Raw genomic sequence first — 13,493 nt, forward strand, 5'->3', positions numbered from 1 at the left:
TTATACTTTTTACTTTGGTTCAACTGTAAAACCCAGGATTCTGTCACAGCAGGTGATGTTTCTTTTCCCTCTCCTCTCAGATTGACCCAGATAAAACCAAGACTGGTGTGGGGGCCAAGTTTCCAGATGACAACGTGTCTGATAACGTCTCCTTTGTGAGTACCACCACTTGGAGCTGCCTCACGTCAGTAGATGACAACAGCCTGAATATGAACGCCTGTATTTGAAAGAAAAATACAGAGAAATCGAGCAAATTGTGATTTTAAAAAGAGACGGAAAATGCAGATTTGAACATGATCCGCTGCAGTTAGAGTCCAGGATTAAAGCTTTTCCAGTTAAAATAAACCAGACGTGATGATAAATGAGGAGTGAAATGTGAAAGAAGTCGTTTTTTCTCTCTTTTGTGGTTTTTAGGCCTTTTTTGGATGTGATTTGACTGCTTTTGTGTTTCAGTGGAATAATTAAACTGGAATTTCAACAAACGTTAAAGCTAACAGAAACCTAAAACTTGAACAGAACTGGTCTCTTTGTTATTGCTGGTACTGTGTTGTATTTAGGCAGAACTTTATATTTTTACATCCTTGCTTCCTCTTGACTATACTTGTCAGTGTTTTGACAAACAACAAACTTGTTTTAAGTGCACTTTACTGCAGCGAGGCAGCAGGTGTTTCCACTAACAGTAAAATCTCAGCTGACACATGACCTCAGACTGAACTGAAACTAAAACTGGTCAAATCTACATTTATTTTCCCACCGGCCTTCGTTCACACTATGTTCATCATTTTCCAAATCACATTTAATAACTTTTTAGCTGCATTAGTTTCTAAATATGGTCATTGAGGGAGAGTGTGATCAAATAAGTCTGCACACGAGACAAAACAGTTTTGGAACTAATGCTAATGTGTTTGCTGCTGAAGTATGTGTGAGGAAAGAGCCTGGAATTCTGCATGAAGTGCAGAAAAGACATAAATAAATAAATGCTTTAAACTATTTTGGTAGATGTTTATATGGATAATTCTAAATGCTTTCTTTCTTTTGTTGTGCTGCCACAGGAGCAGCCAGAGGCTGTGACTCCAACCACGGAGCTGGAGATGGACAACATGGACACCTTTTTAGAGCGACTGCCCCCTAGTGGCAAAATGACCAAAACAGAATCCCTTATCATTTCATCCAACAGGTAAAAAAACATCATCTAAACTACACTTACTGTACGAGAGTCACCGTCCCTGGTGTTACTGCTGGAGGTCATCTGACCTCTCTGCTCCTCTGGTCTGGGTCCACTCTCAGGCAGGAACCAAAGTTGGCCGGAAGACGAGGTCGTAGCACCTCTCTGAAGGAACGTCAGCCCAGCAGACCACAGAATGAGAGGGCCAACAGTCTGGACAACGAACGCTCCCTGGATACACGCTGCCACCTACAGGTAGGAGTGTACAGCTGCAGGTTGAACTGCAACTCTTTGACTCACTGTTGGGATTGACTGCTGAAAGTTTCGTCAGCTCTAAGAACGTCTGTTCCGTTTCGACCCTTAGATTCCCAGAAAGACAGTGTACGACCAGCTGAATCACATCCTGGTGTCTGATAACCACCTCCCAGACAGCATCATCCTCATCAACACCTCAGACTGGCAGGGCCAGGTAAGAACAACAACAACAACAACAAGCTTTAAAAGGCTTGTTTTATTCTCCTCTGTTACAGTATATTTAGATATCTCAAGGCTTTTCTTTTTTTTAAATCTACAAATACTCATGTCATCCAACTGTCAGGTTGCAGACAACCTTTTTTGTTGAACATTTATGCATTGAAGCTGTTGTGCTTTAAAGCTTTTTCTGTAATGACCTAACTATAAATAGACCATATCTGGGCTACACATTATATATATTTGATACACAATTCTTGAAAACTTGCTCTATTTCTTTTTGGGCAGATGCCTTTAGCTTTTTATTGTCTAACTTTTAACATTTATACATATTTTTCCCTGGGCCCTTTGGGTTTTTTTATTCTTCATCCAAGCTTTTGGTCTTAGTTGTTCTATGGTTTTATTCTATAATAATAAAATATCGCTGTTACAGTATGGATCTGTCTAGCAGAGCCAGGATTTGAACCTCATTAAAAAATATAAAATAATGTAAATAATTATTAATGTTAACAGGTAAAATGGAAACAATTTAGTTTTGTTCATATTGTGGTGTTTTCTGCCCTGGCCTCTAGGTGGCACTAGGTTCACTTTGAAAGCTTAAATTTGCTCCAACATTTTTTCAAAATAATAATATTTAAAAAAAAAGTAATGACTGATATAAATAATAGTTATTTATATAACTTGTTATAAATAACAAACAGTAATCACATTTAGCTCGTGATGTGTTATCAGCACGTGGTCAATTAAGGACCATTTGGTGAATTAGTAGCATGCTAGCATGGTGCTAGTGTTTTGTTTTTCTCTCAGTATCTGTCAGACATGCTTCAGAACCACCATCTGCCCGTGGTTTGCACCTGCACCACAGCCGACATCCAGGCCGCGTTCAACACCATCGTCTCGCGCATACAGAGATTGTGAGTCTGTCGTTCCCACGGTGACGTTGACTGACACAGCAGTTCACTCAGCTCTGATCATATAAGACACGTCACCCATGAACACTGTCACCTGTTCTGTCTGCTTTAGTTGTAACTGTAACTCCCAGACGCCCATTCCCATAAAGATCGCTGTGGCTGGAGCCCAGCACTACCTCAGTGCTGTTCTCAAGCTTTTTGTGGACCACCTCTCACACAAGACCCCAGACTGGCTGGGGTACATGCGGTTCCTCATCATTCCTCTAGGTGACTAAAAACACTCCAACGTCAGGTTTCCAGTCGTTTCATTCTGGTTTATTTTATTTTCACAATAATTCCGTAGTTTTTATACAATAGTGTTTACTGTTTTTTGTTTTTGTTTTTTTTTACCAAAATACAAAATACACTTCAATTTCTCAACACCTGTAACTGTAACCTAGGTTTCCATGTTGTTACATGATTTAAATTTTGTTCCCATTTTGTCGTTAGTCTGTTATACAAGAGTATATTTAAGTGCTGCAGTTGTTCACTAAGAATCCTAAAAGAAATGACAGAAATCACAGCATACCAACTTACCAGATATTTAAAACAAATCATCAATGATTTGATCTTCAGGTGCACATCCTGTCTCCAAATACCTGGGAACCATTGACTATCGGTACAACAGTTTGTTCCAAGACACTGCTTGGAGGGACCTGTTCCACAAGTCAGAGGCTCCTGTCATTGGTGGGATCTTTAAACTGACTGATTCATAACACATACAGAAACGATCCTCAGCAGGTTTACCAGCGACGATGTTGATTTCTGTGTCTGGTGCAGTCCAGGAGAATCCTGACGTGGTCTCCAGAGTGACCCAGTACATGTTAGGAGCCAACGGAGCACACCAGCTGCCCATCGCCGAGGCCATGCTCACATACAAGCAGAAAAGGTGAGTTAAAAAAACCTAAAAACTATTTTGTTATCGTGATTCATGTAAGACGTCCAGTCTGTTTCCACTCTACAGTCTGAGATTAAAGACCAAATGTGACAAATGTTTCTAATGCAGACTTCCAATTGTGACAAATGTTTCTAATGCAGACTTTACAGCAGTTTTTCAAAAGGGGATTAAACTGAACTGTGAAAAGGAAAAGTGATTGTCTGCAGGATCGGCAGAAAAGTACTTGATCTTAAGACTCAGTGGCAATTAATTCACTTCTTAGCCAGTCTAAAATGGTTTAATAAATAAAAACAATTACTGGCTATTGCCACACCGATTCTTTTAGTTTTTGTTTCTGATACATTTTCTCAACTGAATTATATTATATTATATTATATTATAATTTAGTTGATTAATTAAAGTGATTAATCATTAGACTGCTCTGGATTATACATAATTAATAAGGTAATTGATCAAGATTAATCGAAACCAAGAGTTTCACGAGAGCCTCTGTCCTCAGCGATAGTATTTGGTCTACAGTCCTTTATGGGATCATAATGTTTTTATTTTGAACATTTGCAGAAAATCGAAATAAATCTGTAAAATTGACAAACAAAGATTTCATAACCCATCAGTGATCCGTTGATCCTCTTTACCTTGACACAAAGTAACCTCCTTGGCTAATTCTTAGATCTGTCAAACGGACCACCTGGGGGTATTTAGGTTGTTAGTTCAATCCCCTTTTGAAAACCAACATGTTTCACTAATGTGGTGTTTTTTCTTTTTTGTGTTTTTGTCTAACATTTAAACAGCCATGTCTTCTAAACATATCACCCTGTTTCCATCCTGGTGTGGTGCCAATAACATATTTTATCTTTTTGTTGTTTGTATTTTTTTTTCTTTCTTTTTTCAAGGAAAAAGAGCTTTCATTTTGATTTTGCCGTCAGGTATTGTGCTCGGTTGAGTTTGTTCCTCATTCAGCCTGATGCTGAGTCATGCTCTGCTTTCTGTGTGTGTCTCCTCTGTTTGCCACTTCAACAGCGATGTGTAGTTGACTGTTTTAGCTAAGTAGCTTTAGTTAGCATTTAGCTATTCCATACCTAGCTTTTAGCCATTTCTTGGCTAAATCATTGAATTTTGGCTAATTTCCGAGCCCATTTTGTTACATTTTGACACAACAAATAAAATAAAAACCATTTTTAAAAAAATTCCCTACACATAATACAAAAGTCTAACGACTTAAATGAATGAAAACGTTTAATTTTGGGACGGAACAGAAGCTGCTGCTAAGACAATGTATTGGTCAGTTTAGCCTATTTTAATGTCATTTGCCCCAATAATCAAGAAACATATTTATTTCAGACATTATCCTTTGTTTTCCTGCTACTTAGTAAGAAATCAAAGGTCTAAATGTAAGAACAGTGTGCTGATAAAGTGGCAGGACTTTGTTCTTTGGTTTCTTTCTTTCTCCCTTCTCTTCTCTCTGCATCGTTTCCATGTGCTTTGGTTAATCAGTGTCTGTCAGTGTCTGCTCATATGTATTTATCTATTAGAATAACATAGAAATGGGATGAAAACGATTTGTTCTGACAGATTTACGGGGAGCGTTGGGTAAATCACCCAGTTGAACACAGTATTGTGTTACATTGAATTTGAACTTCATTGCATCATTGCCCTTTGCATGATGTATGACATGAGTCTGACTTGTTTATGAGGTGTTTCATATGCAAATTAGTTCATTAGTGATAACCTAACGAAGGCTGTTTGGCTGAAATAGAGACACGACATTCAAAAGGACAACAAATCTCTGTAATTGCCGTGTGCATCATAGGGTCAGGATTATGAGTCACATTTAATAAGAATTCACAAGTAAGATTTAAGTCAATCAGAACAAAAATAATTCAGCGATCCAAAAAAGTAATTGACCAATCATAAAGGGATTCATAAAACGTAATTGACCAATCATAAAGGGATTCATTATTTTTATTTTTAAATTAAATTTATATTTTACATTTGTTGTCAAGTCTAAAAGGTTAAAGGAAATACTATTAAACAAACATTTTAATGTACGGCTGCCAAAATTACTTCAATGATTTCACAGTTTGACACTGGGCCAAGTGGACCAGAGAATCAGGACTGAAGCTGACAACAGAAGAGTTTAATCACTGTATCCCACAAAAATAATCCAAGTAATCACAGGGTGAGGTGATGTGGACTAATCAGGATTAGTCATCATTAGTCATAATTAATCAAGAGAAATCAACATTCCTAAATAATTTTATTTGCTAGAACCCAAAGACAAATCACAGGTAGATTTATGTTTCAGAGTTGGTGGGGTTTAGTCATCGGCTTGTAGAACACGTCAGGAGTTTCTTTTGAAACGTCAGTGAAGGCTGCTGAATTAACTACATGTATCAACCACAGCTACAGTAAATGGATGAATGATGGAATTATTACATATGCAGTGCCCATTATTTGGCCCAAAAATCTGATTAATTTCACAAATTAATTAAAGTCAGTCCTATTTGTCATAATTATGAAAGTGCGCGTGTGGTGTCTGTAGTTTGTATTCATCCTACGTGGACTGACGTGCAGGTCCATCTTTTACCTGACTCAATCAAAACACCTATTTCAGCCAAATGATGTAACACAGTGTGTTCCACCGTCACTGTGTGACAGGAACATAAATCAGTCACTTTACTGAGCAGACGTCTGTCTCTGCAGCTGCTCCAGGTTTCATGACAACAAAGATGTTTGACATAAAAAACACCACCCGATTACCCACCGACTGTAGACGTTCTCCTCTGTTCTCTCGCCTCCTCTTCTATAGTCTCTCAGTTTCTTCCCTGGGGGGGCGATGGCAGGTTTCTTCAAGGCAAGAGCAACAACCTCTCTAACGTCATCAGATGTCCTCACAGCTAGACAACGTGAACATGTAGAGCTTCTGTAGAGTAGATCTCCATTCTGGCTATTTTTCTGCCCTTTTGCCAGGAAAATAGTTCATACGGCTTAAAAAACATAGATATGCACTGATGCTAGCAGGTAGTGCATATGATTGAACAGACCTAATGATAGGGATGGGCATCAATAGGAAAATTGTTTGTTTTTTTTAACCGTGAGAATTTAAACATTCATATCGACCATCATTAATACAGTTCATACAGTAGTTGTGACCAGATCACAGGACTAAAGCCGATGTTAAGGCTGCATTTAAAGCCAAAATTTGTCAGAATGTATCACAACACAACAACTTTGTCTCTGTCAGCTCCTCTGAATGTCATTCATCCATGCAGTTACCTGTGGCATTGGTGTATAGGCTACAAAAGAAGGATCCAGTGTAGCCCTAATTGTTACCAGGCTCCAGATACTGGAGTCATCTCTTTCTCTAAACACCACTGACATATGCCTTGCCAGGAATTACAGAACCCAAAATCAGAGTAATATCATCTGAAAAGATTTGAGCTCCAAATCACACAATTACAAAAAAAGATTAAAAGTAAAGGTCCAACTGACCTAAGCCAAAAAACAAAGTATTCTAAATGCCCATCCCTGTGTTTTTTTACAGTCTTTAGGTTGGTGCTCTTCCTTCTCCTCCATTTCCTTAGAGCCGTAGTACCACCACAGTAGTAGTGGATTCTGTTCACCTGATGGACTTGCTGCCCCTCTGATCTGGTCTGTCTCTGCAGTGATTGGTTGATTTTTGTGGAAGGCCAATCGCTTTGCATGTTTGTTTTTTTTTTCTCTTTCTCTTTCTGCTTCTCGTGCTGCCTTCAAGAGCCTGCATTTTGGGTTGTAAATTTGCCCGAGTAAAGCAAGCGCAGCATGTTCTCTTGATTGTCCTACCATTGCATACTTTGTATATGCGACATAGAACAACAGTATGTGAACCATTAGACATCAGCGCTTAGTGTCATTAGTTAGTGTCATTAGTTAGTGTCATTAGTTAGTGTCATTAGCTTTAGATGAGAGTATTAGTCTTTAGATAGTTTTTATAAAAGTCCGATTTTGCTCATATTTGCTTCTTTTATTCCACCCTGGTGCCTCATCGCTGCCTCCCCACAGCCCTGACGAAGACTCTTGTCAGAAATTCATCCCCTTTATTGGAGTAAGTGCAACAGTAACTACACTCATGATGACCTTTGGCCTCTGTTTGGCTGCTGTAGTTTTCAGCAGGTGTTTTATTTTCCCATCTGAAATCTTTCAGATGGTGAAGGTCGGCATGGTGGAGCAGACGTCGACAGCCTCCGGTGAACAACTGTTTCTTTCTGATTGCTTTTGGATTTTCATGAGTATCATTTTAAAACACTGATTTGTCTGTGTAGGTTCAGTTCAGTCATGCTGGTCATACTAAATTTACGTTTTGAATTCAAACACAGTTGTCAAGATGTGATATTTTGACACACATGTTGACAACACAGTTGTCAAGATGTGATATTTTGCAATGTAAAGGCTGGATTTATTCATCAAGATTTAATAAATATATGATTTTTAAATTTATGGGGATAAAAAGCCTTAGGTTTACAGTAAATCTAAATCCACCGAGCAGTTTTTTTTTGTTCTTTATGTTTTCGTCATTCGCTCACGGTTTATTTTAAGTCTGACTTTTTGCTCTGCGTCGTTTCAGGAGACTCTGATGACGCAGCTCCTCTGGGCTCCTCGCTGCTCTCCTCCACCCCTCCACAAATATCACCTGCATTCAAGGAGGCGTCGCCCACTCCACCGTCATCGCCCTCCGTCAACACCAGCTTCTTGGCTTACAGGTTAAAACAGCTGATACAACACTATGACCTCAGTGTACAGTATATATGGCTAAGAAATATAATAAATATACAGTAGATGGAAGCAATAGATGAGATTCTCAGAGATGGAGAATTCCAAATGAAAGCACATAAATCCTGCTGGTTGTTGTTGTTGTTGTTGTGTGTAGCGGTGGTCAGGCGGAGCTGATGGGCCTCCAGGTGGACTACTGGGTGGCTCCCACGGAGAGGAAGAAGGACATGGAGAAGCGGGACTCCTCCACCAAAAACACTCTCAAGTGCAATTTCCGCTCGCTGCAGGTCAGCCGGCTGCCACTGGGGGGCTCTGAACTTGGACACCAGCCCACCATGTCCATGACGGTGGTGACCAAGGAGAAGAATAAGAAGGGTGAGGTGGAGGTCCATGTTCTTCAGGTTGAATAATAACTGTCCAGTTAGTGGGAACTTCTTTTTCCTGTGACCATGGAGGCATCACTGGCCTCAGCAAATCATAGCAAATAATGCTCTGATATTTGACCTTGAGTGCCACGCGGTTGGAAAGTGGTTAGGGTACTTGCCTAACAGCAAGAAAATCACTAGTTCAACCCCTGGTAGTGTTGTTCCCACGTGGTTGTGGTTTTTCTTCAGACGCTCCAGTTTCCTGCCACAGTCTAAAAACAGGTGTAGGTGTAGGTCGGTTGTTCACTCTAAACTGACCCCAGCTGTGAATGTGAGTGTGGAGTACGTGACCAATTCCCTGATTTACTCACAGCGTGTGTCTGTGCTGTTTTTCCTCCTGTCAGTCATGTTCCTGCCAAAAAAGAGCAAAGACAAAGAGGTGGAGCCCAAGAGTCAGGTGATCGAGGGCATCAGTCGACTCATCTGCACTGCCAAGCAACAGCAGACCATGCTGAGAGGTAATTTCCTACACAGACCTCCTGCCACATCCTCCTTCTGCTGGAGTTCAGGACAACTGATCCCAGATGTTTTAACTGCTTGTTTTGGTTGATTCATCAGGAAACAAAAAAAATAAGCATCAAGGTAAATTAGTGTTCCCTTAGAGGTATTTGAGAATAATTCTGTTTTATTAACAGTTCACATTAACACAGCATTAAATAAAAAATAAAACATTAACTTTTAATAATTTAGGTTCAATTCTAACTACATTATTTACATTTTAAATATTGTTATTGTCTTCGCTAGATATTAGCTATTTTGGCTAACTCTAATCTATTTTTGATTAACCATTGCTTTTCTTTACTGTTTTATGTGCAACTCTTAAGGTGTTTTTGTGCTAACCCTTGGGTAACGTTTGTCATATTATAGTCACTTACTTTTAGCTACATCAAGCCAGAAAACAGAACTAAGAGTTCTAGTTGTGTTTTGGAGCAATTTAGCTATTTTCACTAAAACTTTATCTGTCATTTATCAAACTAGATTGTTTCTCGCTTATAGGTGCAGTATTTTAGTGTATAACCTTTAGTATCATTTAATTCCTTCCTGTACTGATTGGTAACTGTACTTTTCTTTTTATATCATTTTTTTAACTTGAAAATGATATAAATTTATAAATATAAAATGGGCTAACAAAGCTTTTTTGCTGTGTTTTTGCCTCAATGTTGCTATTGTTGTTTGTTCTTTATGCTCCCTCTCACCAAATCTGGAATATTTACTCTATCTATTTACTATGCACAGTTATTAATATACTTATATTACATAACATAATTTTGCATCTTTTTTAGATCTTCTGATCTTCTATGTGATATTATTCTTAGTTTGAATGTGATTGTCTGGTGTTTCCTCGCAAAATGTGATATTATTCTTAGTGTGAATGTGATTGTCTGGTGTTTCCTCGCTCTAGTGCTGATTGACGGTGTGGAGTGGAACGATGTCAAGTTTTTCCAGCTGGCAGCTCAGTGGTCGTCACACGTCAAACATTTCCCCATCGGGATCTTTGGACACACGAAAGGCCCGTATTAGCAGCACCTAAGAGACCCAAACCTTGAGGACAGCGCCCCCATTGGTGTCCCATCTCCCTGGTGCCAACACATTTTAACCCCGTCCTCCTCACCTTTTCCTCCAGCACACTTTTATCCTGCTGTCTTAATTTAAGCTCCTGCTTTCCTTCACTGGGTTGTCCTTCGGCATTTGTCCTTTTATTTAATCTAATGCTTGTTTTTTTATTTTCTATTTATGTAAAAATGTCTCAAGGCGAAGCTGTCGAAAATATTTCTTTACTCTGCTTTTTAAAAGGAAAATCCTGCTGATGTTTTATAGACTTTTGAGGGGGGAAAAAAGCATAATTGATTTCTAACCTTCGACCTAGAGTAGGAGTGCCCGGTTTGAATCTGTCGTCTTTTTCTCTCAATCTGTAAAGTTAATTTCCAGCACTTGGACGACAGGATTATTCAAGAACATATGGGAAAAACAACAAGAACAGATTTATTTTCTAACCACGATGAAGAATTTTACAGTGATCAACGCCCCAGAAGAATAAAACAAATTCAACGGCCCCTGACCTTTGAACCTCTGCACTATGTGAAGAAATCTGATGTGCAATAGACTGAAAACTGTGTGAAATACATGAACCTGGACGTTAACTTGTACTGGCCCTCTACTGGAGGTTTGGATGATTACAACAGTAATCCTGATCTTTGTTTTATTGTTTACTCCGGGTGAAAAGGTGTGAGGTTTGAGGATCAGTGGTTAGTGTTTTTACCAGTGTTGCACAGAAAAAAAACACACAAAACGTATTTCTACATGCAGGCAATGATCGATTCCAGCACAACAGCATTCAGTATTCAGTCTGACACACTCACTGCACCAACTGCAGTGACCTGAAGTAACTACCGCACCTCTGATCAGAGCGGAGAGCTCGTTGTTGTGCTCTCAGTAGGCAAGCAGTTTGAACCAATTTGAATCAGTGATCAATGTTTCTGGTCTATTGAAAACAGTCGGGTTGATGTTGTCCAGAAAAATCAAACATGATCTTTCAAGGTGCCAATGAAAAGAGGTCAGAGAGACACACGTGGCTGCAGAGACAAAAAGGTTAAAAACACAAATTTTGGTGCTAAATACTAAGACCTTCAACTTCGCTGCTGTTCTTCTGTCACACATTTCCTCCTCATCTCCTCCTACTCCGTCCTGCCCACACCTTTTCTTCACCTCTTTTGTAAACTGTCAGTTACTCCTGTATTTATAAGTATTTAGACCCATCCTCTTGATGTACCTCTACTCCTCGCTGCTTTATCTTCACACTTCCCTCAGTCTCGTTTACACACATGAATTCCGTGTAAAACTAACGCATTAACAGTGGGGAAAAAAGCTCAAATTGAAAATGATCAATGTTGTGTTTTAACACATGGGCAGAACGACAGTCACTGTGTGTCCAATAATTCCACCGTCCGTCCACTAATCGTTTTCATACACAGCTACAAACACTACAAACAGTAGGTCAGGTTTATCTTCATATTTTTTATATATCAATAATTCCATTAGTCAAAAACATGTGTGTAACACATACACCTCCCTGCTGTTGATTTCTCTTTCTGTTCTGATCAATCTTCTTCCCTGTGATTAATCAGAGTCCTCCTGCTGACACCTGATCCCTGCTCTCACCTTGGATTAGTTCCTGATTTCCGTATCTAGGTTTATGATAAGCAGAAAGAAAAAAATATAAATATATTCTTATATTGGTTTCCCTGAATATAAAATGTAAATGTAAGAAAACTTGTTCCTCCTCAAGCCTCACACTCTCCTCCCCCCTCATCCTCCTCTCCCCCACCACCACACTCCTTATCTTCTGTACCAAGCAACCCAATGTTGATATTCACCGGCTGCAGCTCCGGCGTTATCACTTCTACTGTGTGGTATTTTAGGCGACTTTGTAATGTACGTAGAGGTGAATGTACTGAAGGTACCTTAATGTAAAGCACTTTTCAATGTTTGTCCATTTTTAGACTCTAGTGTTGTTCAAACGCCCTCCTGGAAACTTGCAGGTTGGATCAACGTGTGGTTCACGGAGGCACAGACTTACAGTGGAGACACTGGCTGTACCTGTAGTCATGATGTCACCAGGTCATCTGGACCCTCTCAGTTCTGGTCAGTGACGGCCCTGCGCTCACAGGGCAGCCTCCTTGAGCCGTGTTAGATTTTAGTTGAGTTCAAAAGTGTATGTGATGTTAACCTTTTACAAACTGTTTTCTCTGTAGTTTTCGCTTCAGTTTTAATATCTGGCGTGAGCCGAGCAGTATTTTACATTTGAATTATCATTGAGTAGCAGTTTTATCATCATAACCTTTGCCAATTTCTTAATAAGTGCCTAAATTGCTTAAGTTTGACACATCAAATTGAATGAATAAAAAAATATCCCTGGCTAATGTGGTGTTGATGCAGCAACATTTGCAAGAGCAGTGATTTGTAGTCAAATCTGTCAGTGGAAAAAGTACAAGAAAAAAAAGAAAAGAAAATCACACACTGAGCAGTTGATGCTCAGATACAGTTTTGAATGATTAAAATCAACACCTGAGTTAAGACTTCAGTCCAAACGTCCATGTTTTTCTCTGCAGAGACAACGTTCTTAGATGTATTTTTGTTTTGTATGTCTGTCTCAGAGAAAGGTTTGTTTCCACTGAAAGATCCCCAGGAGGAGACTACCACTGTCGTCCCATAAACCGGGAGTAATAAAAGTACTACACACACTAAAGTCTTGTCCTCTTTTTATGGGTGTGGGAGGTGAAGTCAGTAATGATTGGAGCAGAGATCAGAACTGTAAAAAAGATTTGATGAAAAAAATCAACCATTTTAAACCAGAAGGACTGAAAAAAAAATCTTAAAGGTCCTCAAGGTCAAAATACAGACTAAAATGAAATGCCAATTCCATTTTGATGAAATATAAATAAATACTCAATCCAACATATACATCGAGGAGTTTAAAAAAAACCTTTATAATATGTACCGTACACACAAAGGACCGCGGTTAATCAATGATCTCGGGAAATCACTCTAGGCTCTCGCTGACGGCAGAGTATTGATCAGTGAACCGCTTCAAAAGTGAAAGTTCTGCAAATGTTCTCACAAAAAACAGCCTCCTTTCCCAAGTTCACTGTCTGCAAATGGGCTGTGGACCACCATATAAACCCAAGCTTTACATGACCAGCATGGACAAGTCCCAGTCAGAGACCTTTGTACCGACTGAGATGTGCTCTACGACTTCTTTAATGACTCCTCAGAGTAATACTAGTTGGGTTTTTTATTATTATTTTTTATTGTTTTCTATTATTTCTGAGGCCTCA

General features: G+C 39.2%; 1 protein-coding gene across 1 annotated transcript in view; it reads left to right on the forward strand.

Moving 5' to 3' along the window:
- The window catches only part of pacs2 (phosphofurin acidic cluster sorting protein 2), a 55,995-nt gene extending 43,337 nt beyond the window's left edge, over positions 1-12,658 (forward strand). The window contains exons 11-25 of the mRNA XM_008313215.3: positions 81-155; positions 1,053-1,177; positions 1,288-1,420; positions 1,530-1,634; positions 2,444-2,550; positions 2,660-2,814; positions 3,163-3,273; positions 3,367-3,475; positions 4,378-4,410; positions 7,526-7,568; positions 7,668-7,710; positions 8,088-8,223; positions 8,391-8,608; positions 9,003-9,116; positions 10,061-12,658. Coding sequence (XP_008311437.1) covers positions 81-155; positions 1,053-1,177; positions 1,288-1,420; positions 1,530-1,634; positions 2,444-2,550; positions 2,660-2,814; positions 3,163-3,273; positions 3,367-3,475; positions 4,378-4,410; positions 7,526-7,568; positions 7,668-7,710; positions 8,088-8,223; positions 8,391-8,608; positions 9,003-9,116; positions 10,061-10,179 — 1,626 coding nt within the window. The 3' untranslated portion in view covers positions 10,180-12,658. The remainder of the gene's footprint in view (positions 1-80; positions 156-1,052; positions 1,178-1,287; positions 1,421-1,529; positions 1,635-2,443; positions 2,551-2,659; positions 2,815-3,162; positions 3,274-3,366; positions 3,476-4,377; positions 4,411-7,525; positions 7,569-7,667; positions 7,711-8,087; positions 8,224-8,390; positions 8,609-9,002; positions 9,117-10,060) is intronic.
- The last annotated feature ends 835 nt before the right edge of the window (positions 12,659-13,493 follow it).

This window comes from Cynoglossus semilaevis, chromosome 1, assembly GCF_000523025.1.
Source record: "Cynoglossus semilaevis isolate Cse_v1.0 chromosome 1, Cse_v1.0, whole genome shotgun sequence".
NCBI lineage: Eukaryota > Metazoa > Chordata > Actinopteri > Pleuronectiformes > Cynoglossidae > Cynoglossus > Cynoglossus semilaevis.